This window comes from Colletotrichum fructicola (assembly GCF_000319635.2).
Source record: "Colletotrichum fructicola Nara gc5 chromosome Unknown KSG_Nara_v1_contig10, whole genome shotgun sequence".
NCBI classification, from domain to species: Eukaryota; Fungi; Ascomycota; class Sordariomycetes; order Glomerellales; family Glomerellaceae; genus Colletotrichum; species Colletotrichum fructicola.
The window spans coordinates 1089100-1104122 of NW_027094060.1; the positions used below are offsets into that span (position 1 = coordinate 1089100).

Below are 15023 nucleotides of genomic sequence, written 5' to 3' on the forward strand. Positions count from 1 at the left end.
CACCACACACTCTCCTCACTCACACCACCGCGGAGGCTTTTTTTTTACCCACTCATCAGCACTCATTTACTAATGGTTGACCACGAAAGCGAACATGATTTGGGGCACATAAAGCAGAGCATATATGATTGGGTTATTTGGGCGTTTGGGATGTCGCGTTCGCCATTTTGGGGTTTTGAGCAAGCCACAAAGTAATAGTCTGTTATGCATGCATGAGCTGGAGTTTTCTGTTGGATACCTATCATGATGATGGGGTTTCTTGGTATCTACTTGGGTGGCATGGCATCTAGATCTGGACGGCGAACAATATTTTTGGGACTTAGTATTGGGTAAAATTTGTCAAAATTCCTTGGAATACAATTCGTTGTGCGAGAGCGTGATGCATGCAGTGAGATTTGACATGGTACTTGTTTGTTGGTTGGCTAGGGAGAAACATTGTGCTGGGTCTGCGGTCTGAGTAAGACCGGGGACTTCGGGGATTTGTATTTTGGGCCGGCGGCGGCGGGGATTCTGGACTTTTGGTGAGGGTCATTGTTTTCTTTGTTCGAGCCTTATACGAAAGAGTGGGAGGACCGTTGGGCCACGGGCGTGGTTGTGGCGCGCCATTCAGCTTCAAGGCTTTTCTCCTTCGCACGCCTGCCGGTGGGAGATGACAGGAGAGGGGAGGTCGAGAGTGTAGTGCGCTGCGGGTTGGGTATGACCTCGGCCTGCATCTTGCATCTTACGCCCTTTTGGATGAGCCGGCGCCCACATCCCGTGGGATATGCCGAGGGGAACCTGGGGGGGACGAGATGTCAGCATGGGACTTTTCGGGGTTTAGGGGCGTAGACTGTGGATGGATTATCTTATCTTGGCCCGGCGACTTGAAAGCCTTGGATGTTCATCGATATTTGTTGATTTTTTTTTTGGTTGAAGTTGGTTTCGGCGGTTTAATTTTCTTGGGATTCCTGGGAACATGCGGGACCCGGGGACTTGGGTTGGGGGATGTGATTGTGCGGTTGTATTGCATCGGGGGGAATGGGTGATCGGGAAGGGATCGGAGGGGGCACGGCTTGGCGGGGATATGTGGGGCGGATGGGGGCGCCGGAGCGGGGATCGGGACGGAGGTCCGGTGGTGTTTTGGTGGTGGACCGGCGGAGGAGAGGTGTTGTCTACGTAGTTGATTTTGTACTGCGAATGTTCAATACTGCCGAAATATATAGATTGAGCTACTTTTCGGTATGTTGGATTCGGCGGGTGAAAGGTTGCGTGTCGGCTGTGGGTTGCAGTGTGGCTTGGGTGCGGTATTACCAGGCTAGTGGGTTGGGAGCGATTGTGGATGAAATGAGAGACGACTTTTGGCAGAAATAGTGTGTCTTTCGTCAATAATGTTTGGTGGAGTGGTTTCTATGGTAGATATACGGTCCATCGTCTCGCTTTCTGGTCGCAGGTTTGCGATCTACTTGGCAGGTTGTTCGGCGTGTTTACGCACTGAGCCTCTTTTCATACGTCGACGGTCAAACAGTGAAACATGTCCATTATAATAGCGTTATTGTAGTTTCTAAACTTCGCTTGAGTCGGCGTCTCTCATGTTTTGGTGCGCCTGCCGTAAACCACTCAGGTGGGTAATACTCGTCAGCCCATGGCAGACCACGCAAGGCATCGTCTTCGAGTAGAGAGTATTTAGCTGTTTTCCTGTCTTGCAAAGAGAACTGTTTGACTCAATGGTTCTTACAGTACGTATGAAATCGACATGCATTCGAACGCGGTTGACGTCTAAAGGCAAAGTAACAGTTGCGCGGTGGACCTAAGGCTACTACCTCTCGACCGGGAGCTTAATAGAAGAAGATACCTCTCGACCGGGAGCTTAATAGAAGAAGAAAAGACTGAATCTATGAAGACTGTCGGGGGTATACGGTTGCCAGACTCTGGTTAGACCATGACCACGTCGTCTTCGCTGCCGTATTCGAAGAGCGCGCCAATGTTAGTGATCACGATGTACGCACCAGGGAGCTTGAATCGGCTCGTGGTCCGGCCAAGGAAATGAAATTTTACCGCAGACCAGGAACAGACGAGTCTATTTTTGGTTGATACTTCACTTCAGCTGGCTTGCGTTTATGTTTTCAACTAGCCTCTGCTCGATGGCTATCCTGCTGCTGCAGCCCTTTAATAAGCACACCATCAACGCGTTTAGACAACTGCCTTTCTGTCTGTCTAGAAGAAAAACATAATCAGTACATCGTCAATGCAGGTAAATAGCATGTAGATATCTCCTCTTGAATACATCTGTTGGAAGCGTGAGGTACTTGATGAGTGGGTGTTAGTTAGGCCAGCCAATGAAGCCGGTCTATCCTCTTTGCCGTCATCGAAGCTAGTTCGAAAGACTTTTCTTCGTCGCCGAGCTTCGCTACGGAAAGCAAGTTATTGGAGAAATGCTTGAAGACTCGGGTCAGCAATCTTGAGGAGGGGAATAGACCGGCTTGAAGCAAAGGTGTACGACATATAATGGAACAAAGGTGAGAGAAGCGAATGAATGGTAGATTGACGGAGAACGGCGTTTTATTTGAGAGCTGGAGAGCAAAATGTATTAAAACCCCCTCTATACAGTGGTATACGAGGTTATAGTTGAGAACAGTGCTGTTCAACCTGCGCTATGGTTCGTGCTCTGGCCGACATGGCTGTCGTCCATGGAGCATGCTGAAGTGCCAACCGCCACCGAGTCACTGACTACCGTTGTTGAATCCGCGAACCACTCGAGTCAAGCTTGGAGAGCGTCATGACCAACGCGTAAGCTGAGAGATGGGCGAAACACAAGTGGAGGCATTTGCAGGACTCCGTACTAATTGATAGATCTCGTCGAGTCGAAGGTAGGTTGTGGCGTTGGCATGAAATGGTGAAGACGCTCATGAACCAACCTAGCGACGGAGCAGGTTGGCTTTTGTCCGTCCGAACAACAGGATACAGCCAAGGTTCGAGGCAAGCTGGAAAAACTTCCGGTTGCCTTTATCTTTCAACGGAATGCCGCATCGCAACAGCGGTAACTCAGCCAGCGGTCCATGGGATGAAAGGTACGTGAAAAGGTCGGCCATCATGGGATATGCTAAGTATATAAACGTGAGCATGTACTCGTGCAATGCCGGAAGGCCATGCCGTAAGGGTTACAGAAACGAGTGGTTGCCGTGCCGCTAGGATTGCTTCCACTCTGTGTATCCGGGTACCTTGAATTTTGCTGTCCAGTGATGTTGTTACCCTGGAGAAATGCCGCAAGGGATGCTGATATGCCAGAAAGAAGTCGTGATGCTCATGCAACAAAGTCCGATGCAACCCAGAATTTGGTGATGATACTCAGCGACTTGGAGGCACGCTTTCGATTTCGTCGTCGGAACGTTGACTTTCAGAGGGGAACTTGGTTCAGCCTGGTCGACTTTGGCGGACTACCTTGTTGTTGTTCGACCTATGCCGGAGACGGTATGTGATATGGGAGGAGTTCGGGACGACTCCGTCGATGAGTGGTGATTCGTCTTTGGAACTTGAGGATTCAGGTTTGTCGGGGTTCCGCCAGTCTCATTTTCATGTGAATCCTGGCGGCGGATGCCTCTCTCGATATCAACCTGGCCTTTCCCGGCACCATCGAGGCGGTCAAGGCACTTTCTGCTATCGTACACGGCCAAAATGATGAGGCCAACTCCAATCCAGGCTGGAGTGAAAAGCCCTGCATAATAAAAGTCGATCTCCTTGGTTGTGACGATAGTGGACCATGCGGAGACTGGTCCTAGGACTGCTATGATGGTCCAGGGCGCACTCCTATGAGTGGTCAGGATCTTGAAGACTGTCATGTTCAGGGACGGCAAACTTACTCAACCAGGTACTCTTTATACTCTAAAGTGAGAAGAAAGGAAGTGAGAATCCATAAAATGAATCCGCTTTCAGGAGTAAGTATTGGCTAAGCTAACACAGATGCCAGGCTCGGGGTGGCGGCATACCTTAGAGTAACTATTGGAATCCAATCATACTTGTCTCCTTGTGTCGCAAAGAACAATACAGCGAAATCATTGCTTGTTTGAACGTGGAACAAGAACTCGCGCAGCTGAGCATGCATCGCGGAATGTGGCGATGGTCAATCGACAGAACTTTTGGTATCGCGAAATCTGAGGGGGATGATTGCGTTCACAGAGCGTGCGATGACAGTTTCCGGAGACTTTGAATAGGTTTGCCATAATTCTGGTTTGAAAAAGGGGATGGTAAAACCAAAAATAATAGGACCAACGAACTCAAACGGTTAATTTCGTCAAAAGTTGATACATTACTATGGGTCCCCCATCCAGACTCAACCTCCGGGCTCCAGATTCAAAGGCATGTCAATCTGATCGGAGTTTGAAATCACCTATCGTTAAATACACCGGAGGGTGCCTTGCAGCTGTCCGATGCTTGCTGAGTGGTTTGCCTGGTTTGCCAACGCACTAGCAGATCACAAGGCGTTGAATCCCTGCCAGGCAACCCGCTATGCAGGCCAATGGTCTTCGAGATGGCCATCAATTCTTTCTGAGACTACTGCACTTTGAACTCCTACTTGTCTCCGGTTGGGTGCCACAGATAGTAGTGAGAACGAAATTAGGGAGGCGAGCAATAAGTGCTGCTGTCCCGAGGCTGAGGTGATCGCACCGGGGTAATCGGCGTTTCCCACATTCTTTCCATAGGGTCTCAGCACTTCTTGACCAAAAGCCTGGAAGCCATGGGACAATGCATAAGTAAATATAAGCCTGCTCTCCGTTACCTTTTTGTCATTTTTAACCCCAACTTAGCCAAGCGGTTGCTCCGGTGAGATTGCCCCACTCAGCCCGGCGATGCCGATCCGATTGGCCCCACCTTATCGTGCGGTACCGGTTGTATCGGCCGCCAAAGGCATGTCAATAGCAGCTGAATATATGAATGATTCCTAAGATTGACCTTAAGTACACGAGTATCTAGCGATGTTCAACCAGAGTATCAGCCCGAACTGCAAAAGTTATGGCAAACTTCTGAGGATCAGTCAAGAGGGGCTTATTGTTCTTGCTGTTGATTGCTGTATCTTTCTCAAAAGGAAAGGTTGTATTTGGTTACTTTACTGCTCGTCCCACAGTCTGAAAGTCAAAGTATCATAACTTGGGACACATCATATCTGGTCCTGTCACCATTTTGATCTATCTAAATCTATCTTAATCTATCTAATGCCTACCTAGTATCTATCCAAGCCCAACTTCTTGTGCCAGAGAATGAATATCTTGAAAGGTTTCAACAAGTGATGATCTTTTCTCATAGTAAAGCAATGCCATCTACAATCGCCGTGACATCTCTGCACATATTCCTGCGACGCCTCCTTCGTAATCATCCAGACCGATGTGTTTTGTGCTCGTGAACTATCTTCCTCGTGAAACGTTCCCATAATATGTCGTCTAATGAGCAGAAGCGAAAGACTCAAGAAAATCAAGCGGTATGGGCGACAAAAATTGACTGTAAGTCAGTTTTTATTGTGCCGGTATGTCTCCTCAGGCGTGCAAGCTCGGTACGGAGCCAAGGCCAAGGGAGTTGAACGATGAAAGTTAAAGGGGCTTGCGATACGCAATTATGAAAGTAAAGTTGTGGTTCCTTTGAAAGAAAGTGAAGTATAGCTCTCTTAGTTGAAGCGCTACGTTGGATGGCTGTATACGGTGTTGTTGAAAGAGTGACTTGATGAGGTACTTATCGAGAGTCGACAATAGTCATTGAGAGGGCCTGAGCAGCGCGTAAGGGACCACATATTGCCGAGGTGCTTTCGGAGCCAGTCACATGGCGCGGTCCGCTCTCGAGGTCGATCTTGTCTTTCTTCATCTGCTTTCGAAACTTGGTGCGGTTCTTGCTATCGTATACAGCAAGTATGTTCAAGCCCGATGCAATCCAGATGGGAGTGAACAAGCCAGCATAATAGAACTCAATGCCCTTCACACTGACTATCGCGGCCCAAATAGAAACTGGCCCGGCAATGGCGATGACGCTCCATGGAGCCCGCCTGTATACTTGTAAGCTTTGAATAATCTTTTCAATCTTTAGGATGGTGTAACGAACTCTGCCAGGTATCCCCTGAACTCCAGAAGTAAGACGAAAGAGATGCAGATCCACAGCATCAGGCCGCTTCCAGCAAAATCATCAGTTTGGAATCGGGTAAGAAGGATGTGTGATGGAGGACTTACCTCACCGTAATAGTCGAAGCCCAGCTGTGTCTCTTCTCTTGGGTCGAGAGAAACAAGATGGCCAAAGCATCGCTTGACTGAAGGTGAAACAAAACGTCGTTGAAGTGAGTGCGCATTGCTAGGCTCGTGGAAACCACAGATTGCGTCGGAACTCTTGTCAATATCGAAGTGTGATCAGAAGATGAGTTCTTTCTGGCTCTAATAGTAAGTGGTGCAGCAGGTGGCAAGCGGAAGGACTGTAATGCTCTCTGGATGAAAAAGAACAGAAAATGGGATCGAAGGAGAGTTGTAGAAGGAAAGCGAGCACAAATTGCGTGTAAAACGAGAGCGTCTTGTATGCGTAAAGGATGACATTTTTACACTTTTATCTTCAATTTGCAGGCGCTCATAAGACCATTTTAGGACATGAATGCAAAAAGTAGAGCGCTGGACCTGAAACTGAGAAAAGATGGGAGAGCAGTGTCTGCCACGGTGGGTGACGTCGACCTACCGTTACGCTAGACCGTGAGTCCTGCGACGGGGGGAAGTGACCCCTGTGCCGTATTTTTTTTTTGGGTGGTCAGCATGCATACATAATTACTGTGCAAGCGAAGCGGTCAAGGCTAATTAGCGTGCCGGCAACTTAGGTTGGTTGCGCTAATTCCCAATTCGGGAGTTCTCAGTTTGTGTCCTCCTCTTCCAATCCATGATGTCCTCCTCTTCCAATCCATGATGTCCTCCTCTTCCAATCCATGATGTCCTCCTCTTCCAATCCATTGTGTCCTCCTCTTCCAATCCATGATGTCCTCCTCTTCCAATCCAATGCGCCCTCCTGTTCCAATCCATTTGTGTCTGCTCGTCCCAGTTCCTACCAGGAAGAGCACTAAGACATTGAGAGGTACCATGGGTCGTGCCAAGGACGATACACAGATGACTCTTGATGAAGGCACCCATCTATGGGACTGCGAAGCGGTACGATCAAGGGAAGGGCTTCAAGAGGTCTCGTCACTTGAGCCGTCCTTGCTAGGTACGTTTCCCCTCAGATATCACGTGAAGAGGTTTGCTCCGGCTGACGAGAGATAATAAAACAGCGATTACAATCTCGTCATTATCGTGACAACGTATAACAACCGTACAGATGGATTAAAATAATGAGCATCCCGCAGCACAACACAAATAAGAGATAGATTCGCACCAAAGCTCCCCGACCCCTCAATCATCCACAATCTCATCCGAAGAAGACGAAGAAGACCCCGAACTAGAAGACCGTGCCGTCGCAGCGTCATCGTACCACGGCATAGTCCCCGAGTCAGTGTTGAACTCGGTGTCCGTGGCATAAGTCCACTGAGCCACGAGCCGGCCGAGCTTGTTCCACGTCTGCTCGTCCATGTCCTTCTCCCTTGTCGGCTCCGGGCCGCCAAAGTCCAGCTCGAAGCCGAGCTTCCACTCCTCGAGCTCCCGGTCGGTGGTGTTCGTGGACCCGGCCATCCAGCTCAGCACCGAAGACGGTGCACGCGGGCCGTAGCGACGACGGACGGGGGCGGGGCCAACGTTGATGACTCTGGGGCGTGGGCCCCTTGGCCAGCCTGGTGGCGGCGCCATGCCGCCGCCGCCTGGCCGCGGGAAGCCTGGAGGAACACCGCCCATGTGTGGTGGTCGAAAGCCCGGGGGCGGGGGATACATGCCCGGCGGAGGCGGGGGCGGGCCCATGTACTGCTCTGCCCAGGTCTTGGAGTCCGGACCAACTGAGCTGTCTGCGAAGGGTGAGAGGCGCATCGTGAGGACGGCGCCAGGCTTCACGGTGTTCTCCCAGGCTGCCGGGGTGACGACGACGTCGTCTTCGTTGACGATCTCGAAGGCGCCCTGGCTGATCATCGGCCACATTCTGCCGATGTCGCGGAAGCGGTTGTGGATGATGTTACGAGCTCCCTTAGAGATGTTAGTATACTTGCTTTCAGATAGAGGGTGATGGAGTTTACCTTCAGAGTTCGGCACTGCTCGTACGGCATGACGATGGTACGGCCAATGGAGTCGGTCAGGTGAATAGGCTCCAGAGCGGGCTCCATCGACATGTACGCGACGATGAACTCAGGCATACCGCGGGTGTCGACGGCGATCAAGTTCCTGACGCGACCGTCCTTGTTCTGCGCGCGCTGGGGAGCATTCTGGACAGCCAGACGGAACTGGGCGTCAAGGCCGATCAGCTGGTCTCCGGGAGTGTCTCCGACCTTCCGGAGAACGCGTTTGAGCTGGCGGAGCAGAGTCTTCGGCTCGAAGGCCAGGACTGGAGGCTTCTTCTTGCTATGGAGCTGATACCCACCGTGGATGATGCTTGCTTCCAGCTCCAAGTGGTCCAGGGGCGGGAGGCCGCGGCCAAAGAGGCCGCGCATCCACTCGGCCATGCTGTTGAAGACCTTAGCTGGGAAGCGACGCTTGGGCGTCATAAGCTTGATGTCAATGGGCTCGGGAGGTGGCGGTGGTGGATAATCCATGACTGGAGGAGGTGGAGGAGGCTCAATGAAGGCGGGAGGGGGAGGGGGAGGAGGCGTGCAGGATTCCGCAACGGGAACAGTCTTCTTCTCTCCGTCGACCTTGTCGCCGCAGATTGAAGGCGCCCTGGAGACCTGGGCAGTCTCTCCAGACTTCCACGATGCGACGTCATCACCAGAGCAGACGCTTGCGGCCTCAGCCTCTGCAGCAGCCTCGGCTGCCTTGGCAGCTTTGTAGGCTGCTCGAGCTTCGCGCTTGGCCTGCTCGTCCGCCTTCTTCTCGTAGTCCTCGACGAGAGTCTTGACGTTCTTGTTCCTTTGCTGAAGCAGGCGGCTGGCCAATGCCCTTGAAGCGAGCTCCTCATCGAAGCTACCTGGGGCTCTGGGGGCTCTGCGTCTATGTTAGCAGTGTCATTCGAAGATGCTAAGAGGGAATACTGACTTGATTTGGAGACGGGCAACGTCAAAGACCTGCATGTGCAGCAGAAGACTCGCGAAGAGCCACTGCAACTGCTTCGCAGCAGTCTCGAAGGCGTCCTCGACCAAACTCCAGTTCATGTTGGCGTTGATAGCGCAAAGCCTGGCGGCCTTCAAGTCCTCGACGCGGATCGTCTCAAAGTTGACGTCTTCGACGACTTTGGCGGCCAAGCTGGCCCTGTAGACGCTGCGGATGATGGTGACATAAGTCCTACCGCAGCGGACCGCGAGATCTTCGACTTCTCTGCGGCCGGCGTCTTTGTAGACGGAAAACGTATCATGTTTGTCAGTGCTGAGATGTTCCCAGAGCTGAGCGAGGGTTGAGGCCGTGCCGAAGATATCATCGACAAGGTATCGAACGTCTGTGTCTGGGGATTTGGTCCCCAGGCCGTATATGTTTAGCTTGTTGGCAAGCTGGAACCCGAGGTTCACGATGCCCGGCACATTGAGGGAGGGCGCCACGCCGCTGAGCTCGGCCATGGTGATGGGCTTGACGGAGGAGGGAGGGTTGGATAGAGAAGAGCGGTAGACCTCAAGCTCTCACACTTGACATCACGACCTGACGCGGGGTATTTAATGGTGTAGAGAGATACACAGAGAGAGAGGGAGAAACGGCAAGCCTCATTTTTGCCCATTGGGCTGGCAGCTGCATGGTTAGGTGTTTCTCGCTGGTTGGAGTAGGACTTCGGCCAATAAGCCGCATAGAATGGTATGACTTGCTCTCACCAGCATCATTGTGGTTCAGGAAAACCACTAGACCTAGGGTTAGCTGCAGCCGAATTGCAACGGCTTGCTGTGAAGCTGATTTTTGTGTCTGTGTCATATCAAGGCCAATGTAATTGCTCGGTTCCGCCCGTCTGGATCGTGTGACCCCACGGCGAGCATCAAGATCTCACCCGCTTGAGGTGGTAACGAGGCGTCGGCCGGCGGAGATCACTCAGCAAGAGTCTTGTCTCGGACATCGCGGCATCATCTGCAGTGCAGCGATGGAGATATCAGCCTCAATGAGCTCATTCTCGAGGCAGGCTCCAGGCAGGTTCCAGGCATCTGCAGCAGGCTACGATGAGCCTGAGTCAAAATCACTTGAGTTTGCTGATGCTTGTGCTCATGGAGATGTGAAGCGGGAGTCCGCCTTGAAATGTGCCTAGGGGAGGGTGACATGCATGCAGCGGGACGTGGACACTGCTTGGACCATTAACGAAGTACTGTGCATAAATCACGTGATTGACTACGGCATCCCCTTTCGATGCGGGGCCAACGCGGGGCAACCACGCTCCTCTCATGCGTCTCTGTCTCACACTCTCACAACACCATCGGCAGGCTCTGACGGCAGGGCGTCGACACGCATCAACGCATCGCATGCAACTTCCCGTCCTGAGAGGCAGATACGAATGACCATTCTGGAGCAACCGGAGCACGAGTGGTTCTCAGTCACGCAAAAGTATGCTTCATCGCATGCAGGCCGACAGCATCGACGCGACAATAGGTCTCAGAGTTACAGCAGCTATCATCTGGCCTCATGCCACGTTCGCCTTTGAGATCTTGAAGCCACCGGGCACTCTTCTTTGGAAAACCCCCGCTGGATCGTACTTTTCTGCAGCCTCGCGCATCTTGCGGACGTTCTCCTCGCCGTAACTGCCCAGCGGGTCTTGTGAGGCGTCGCAGTAGTTCAGGTAGCGAAACTTGACGTCGCCGTTGACTGACTTGGCGTAAGCCTCGATTTCGTCAATGGCTCCTTTAAGAGCCGGGAACGCGACAGTCGTCCGCAGTTCCGGCGTTGCCACTTCCACGGTCCATACCAGCAGCACGCAGTCATCCTTGATGTGCTCGAGTCCGAACATGTTGCCCCCACGAACCGCCGAGTGTTTGCCGAATGATACGGGAAGCGGCTGCAGAACCATCTGGAAAACGAAGTCATGATCTGTGACTTGGTCCTTCATCATCTTGACGAGGCTCTCAAAGACGTCAGCCGCCTTTTGACTGATTCGCGGGTCGTTCTTGAAGGTTGTGGTGAACCAAGTATGCCTGACGTGCCAATTTAACCAACCGTTGCAGAGAAAATGAGGGCAAACTTACTCTCTAGCTTTTGGCAACGCGAATGTATCCATCTTGGTCGCAATCGTGGTCGTCTTGGATTTAACCTGCCCAGGTATAGCCAGAAACTTGCTCAAGGATTTGGCCTCCTGCTCGCCGTCCAGGCTCATCAATAGGTTCTCGATGAAGTGGTCATCGGCCTTTGGCAGGTACATCCACATTGCCAGGACATGAGCATCCGGGTGAGCCTCGAGGTTGCCAACAAAGTCGGTCAGCGCGTGCACGACTTCTGGGGCCGACTCTTTGGCATGTACAAGCTCCACGTCCCATATATCCTTTGAGGGGAACGTCACCATGTCGAAGTGAGTCACGATCCCAAAGTTGTTGCCGCCGCCTTTGAGGACTCTGAAGAGGTCGGAGTGCTCTTGATCGTTCGCCTGCACGATGCTACCGTCGGCAAGGACGACTTCGTAGTTGACGACCTGGTCTGTTGGCTCAGGTCAACACTCCTTCCGATTCCGGGCAGGGTCTATGCCACTCACCACATGCGAACCCGACTCGACAGGTGTAGAATGTTTTGCCGCCACCCGTTGTAAGACCGCCAATGCCAACAGCGTTTTCGCGGCCACCCGCAACCATCCTCCCATCTGCGTGTTTGCTCTAGTGAGCAAAGATCAAGTTGAGTGGAGTTCCGTTTGTTCTTACGTTTCTCAACCTCGTAGTAGACATCCGTCCACCTTCCTCCAGGAAGCAGTGAAGCAAGTTCCGTTCCGTGGTTGTATGTTGTCTTTGCCATCAGACCAAGGTCGATAGTTATGCCGTCCTGGATGTTACTGGCACCCGGCCAGACTGTATGGCCCCCGCTTCGCACCGCAAAGTTGCACTCTGGTGTGGCGACAAGAGCCTGGACAGTCTTGGAAACCTCCTCGGCGTTCCTCGGCTGGACGATTGCCCAAGGCTTCAGCTGGGCACTCTGCGCCCAGTATGAGGCATTCCGAGTCTGGTAGGCGTCTTGGTCGGGAGTGTAAACAGCGTCGCCTAGTCCAGCTCTCCTGAGGTTGTCGAGTGCGATCTCCAAGGTGGAAGACATTTCAATCGTGGTAGTCAACAGAAGATGAAATCAGCTCCGAATTACGCATATTTGACAATTCTCGTTATGCCAGACAGGCAACGAGGACGGCATCTACTTAAACTACACACCAATATCCTATTTGTCTTGCTACATAGCCTAAAGCATTAGCTAGCTTCTTTGAAGATCGAACATCGCAGGGGCCTGATGCAGATGAGTGGGCACATAGTCAGCACTACCAGCCTCTCAATATGCCGTCGAGCTCAAAGAGGTAGTGCCAAGGTACCTCGCAGCCCACTATTGCTTTCCTGGTCGATCATCGTCATGCTAGTCGCCATATGAACTCAGGATATTTGCGCGTTTCGTGTTCCAGTACTATCCATCGGACCTTCCACCGATTGAATGTTGGAGTTCAACATCGTCGTCACATGCTTGATCCCGACCCCCGCCCTCCTTTTCTTCTAACATCTCCAACTTCTCGCAGATAGACCCAACGTTGTCGTCTGAGCCTTCGAAGTTTCGCATGGCTGCCACGACATGTTTCATTGCCAGTTCGGTTGACAGACCTAGAGCTAGCTGCTCGGCAGTCCGGACGATGTTGCGAATCTCCCGTCCATTGGTTTCGACGTTCCCCAACAGCCGGTATGCCTCCTCCGGCCACGGAGAATTTGGAGGATGTCCCTCGGGGGAGCCAATGGCGCGCTGTAGTTGACGACGCCAGATGTTCGTTCGCTGAGTTTCGTCAAGTTCAGTGTACTCGATTGTTGCATGGATTCGATCATAAAAGGCTGTGTCAATGTCCTTGGATGTGCTTGTGAGGAAGAGCATTCCGTCATAGGTGTGGAACAACCGGAGGAACGCTGCAAGCCGTGTCAGCCTGCTAGATCATCGTGGCTTCTAATGGATGGACGTGTGTCGACCCACCAGTTACCTCAGCATTTTGGTCTGGCATTGATGCTCGTCTCTTCGCCATGAACATGTCAGCTTTGTCAATCAAGATGATAGCTCCCCAGCACCGCGCTAGGAGGAAGACATTGCCGAGTTGTTTTTCTAAAGCTGAAGGATCAACGCCCAGCTCCCCGGCCGATACGCGGTAAAATGGACGATGCGTTTCTTCGGCGACGACCTCTGCAGGGTAGTCAGCGCTTTCTCCAGATTCGCACTTGCATGTGATGAGAGTGGGTATCATCACCTGCTGTCAAACTTTTGCCGACTCCAGGAGGGCCAGTCAGGAAGATAATCAAGTTTCCTCCCTGCCCTTCTCCGGTGTCTTGGTGCGAACCCTCACTTACTTCCTTCGTCTCGAAGCGGCGTGTGAGATTCTGGACCAACTCCTTCTTCTCAACTTCCAGGTCGAGTGTGTCGAGCGGGCTTCCAGGCCAAACGATGTCTGTCAGATTTTCAACATGAACCTTGGCCCATACATTCTCATCCAACAAGAAGGCGACCAGCATCGGCGGGCAAGTGAGGTAGTCGATATCAGTCCATTGATGGTCCTCCCTCGCCTCTTCGTATTCCAAAGACTTTTGTTTGCCCTTCGCTCCAGGCAATGCATCGTCGCTCATGGGATCTCCGCCTCGACTTGATGATGGGTCACCACTAGGTGTCATTGAATGACTTTGGCTGCTTAAGAAGGTCTTAAGGCTTTGTTCCTGATGTTCAGTAACAAAATTGTCATTTACGCGAGCGCCTAGCATCTTCCGTCCAGCCATTCCGTCAATCACGACCTTTTGGTTTGTCCGTGGTATGGTCAGCAACAAGTAATAAAAGAGACCTGCAAACCAAAGCAGCTTACCATCCAGGTCCAGTCGGTCCCTTGATCCAGCGCAATGACTGGACCTTCATGTTGCATGAGAGCATGTGGACGTCCGCAGATTCTGCGGTACTTCTTTCCACGAGAAACGAGTCTTGCCTGGATATCATGTCTTTCGGCTGGAGAAAGCAGCCTCATTGGTATCACGCCTAAGTCGTCTACGGTGAGATTGACGATCTCATCAGACGAAGAACCAGTTTTTAAGGTGTGGTTGGTAAGACCGAAGCGGTGGCCAGTATGACATGCTCGGATGTACCTCAAATCATGGGTAGGTATGGCTGTGTCGTCTTCATCGCTGGTAGCAATTTCCTTGACACTGGTGACCAGAACGCATTCTTGTTCGGGGAATTCGGTCCGTGATCCAGGATTGCGCTTGATATAAACCAGCTCCTTAGGCCTGAATAGCATCCCGTGAAGACTCCGAGAAAGTTCTCCAACCGATAACAGCTCCTGATCCTTTGGGATACCCTCATCGCTTTCCTTGCCGGATCTCCCGAGTCTAACTTGTACGGCGGTTCCAGAAGCAGTCCCAGCCAGGTCTTCCTGGTGCCGCGTATCGCCGCCTGTGCTGTCCCCACTGCTGAACACAGTGTGTGATTGACTCAACCTTCGACCTGTGGTTAGGCTAAAGTTTGGACCGATAATTTCGTTAAACCTTTTGAATACCTCGTCCGGGTCCATGCTGTGAGGTCAATTGACGCCGCTGTTGTTGTTCAAAAACTCGGTTGGGACCCTGTACCCCTATCAGTCCCGTTAAATGCTTTTTTATAGTCATCAATTGGCTTGAGAATACGATACTTGTAAAGTGGCTGCGGTTGCCTTAGGTGCCTGAATGTCAGGCAGAAGGGAGGGGTTGGGATCGCTTCTGCCTGCCAAGGCTCAGCTGAAAGAGATAACAGGTTGGTGACTGGCTAACTGTTGGGGCATGCATGGTGACGAGAGTCGGTCAATTCGGGACATGCTGGGTGATCGGCGAT

At 52.0% G+C, this 15023-nt stretch overlaps 5 protein-coding genes across 5 annotated transcripts; all 5 read right to left on the reverse strand.

Moving 5' to 3' along the window:
* Positions 1-3413: 3413 nt before the first annotated feature.
* On the reverse strand, positions 3414-4078 carry CGGC5_v015793 (uncharacterized protein; the record flags this gene model as incomplete). The annotated part of the gene is made up of 3 exons (XM_032033332.1): positions 3414-3783; positions 3837-3902; positions 3963-4078. 3 exons carry the CDS (start codon positions 4076-4078, stop codon positions 3414-3416), a joined length of 552 nt encoding a protein of 183 aa, XP_031887178.1.
* Positions 4079-5697: 1619 nt separating this feature from the next.
* On the reverse strand, positions 5698-6301 carry CGGC5_v015794 (uncharacterized protein; the record flags this gene model as incomplete). The annotated part of the gene is made up of 3 exons (XM_032033333.1): positions 5698-6004; positions 6061-6126; positions 6186-6301. 3 exons carry the CDS (start codon positions 6299-6301, stop codon positions 5698-5700), a joined length of 489 nt encoding a protein of 162 aa, XP_031887181.1.
* A 1075-nt stretch (positions 6302-7376) lies between these two features.
* On the reverse strand, positions 7377-9610 carry CGGC5_v015795 (uncharacterized protein; the record flags this gene model as incomplete). The annotated part of the gene is made up of 3 exons (XM_032033334.1): positions 7377-8093; positions 8144-9044; positions 9096-9610. 3 exons carry the CDS (start codon positions 9608-9610, stop codon positions 7377-7379), a joined length of 2133 nt encoding a protein of 710 aa, XP_031887180.1.
* Positions 9611-10647: 1037 nt separating this feature from the next.
* sol5-6 (Bifunctional solanapyrone synthase) lies at positions 10648-12254 on the reverse strand (the record flags this gene model as incomplete). The annotated part of the gene is made up of 4 exons (XM_032033335.1): positions 10648-11155; positions 11207-11651; positions 11707-11811; positions 11870-12254. The coding sequence occupies 4 exons, from the start codon at positions 12252-12254 to the stop codon at positions 10648-10650; spliced, it is 1443 nt and encodes a 480-aa protein (XP_031887174.1).
* A 354-nt stretch (positions 12255-12608) lies between these two features.
* On the reverse strand, positions 12609-13798 carry spas (Spastin; the record flags this gene model as incomplete). Its single annotated transcript, XM_032033336.2, has 3 exons — positions 12609-13093; positions 13158-13361; positions 13426-13798. The coding sequence occupies 3 exons, from the start codon at positions 13796-13798 to the stop codon at positions 12609-12611; spliced, it is 1062 nt and encodes a 353-aa protein (XP_031887173.2).
* Positions 13799-15023: the final 1225 nt, after the last annotated feature.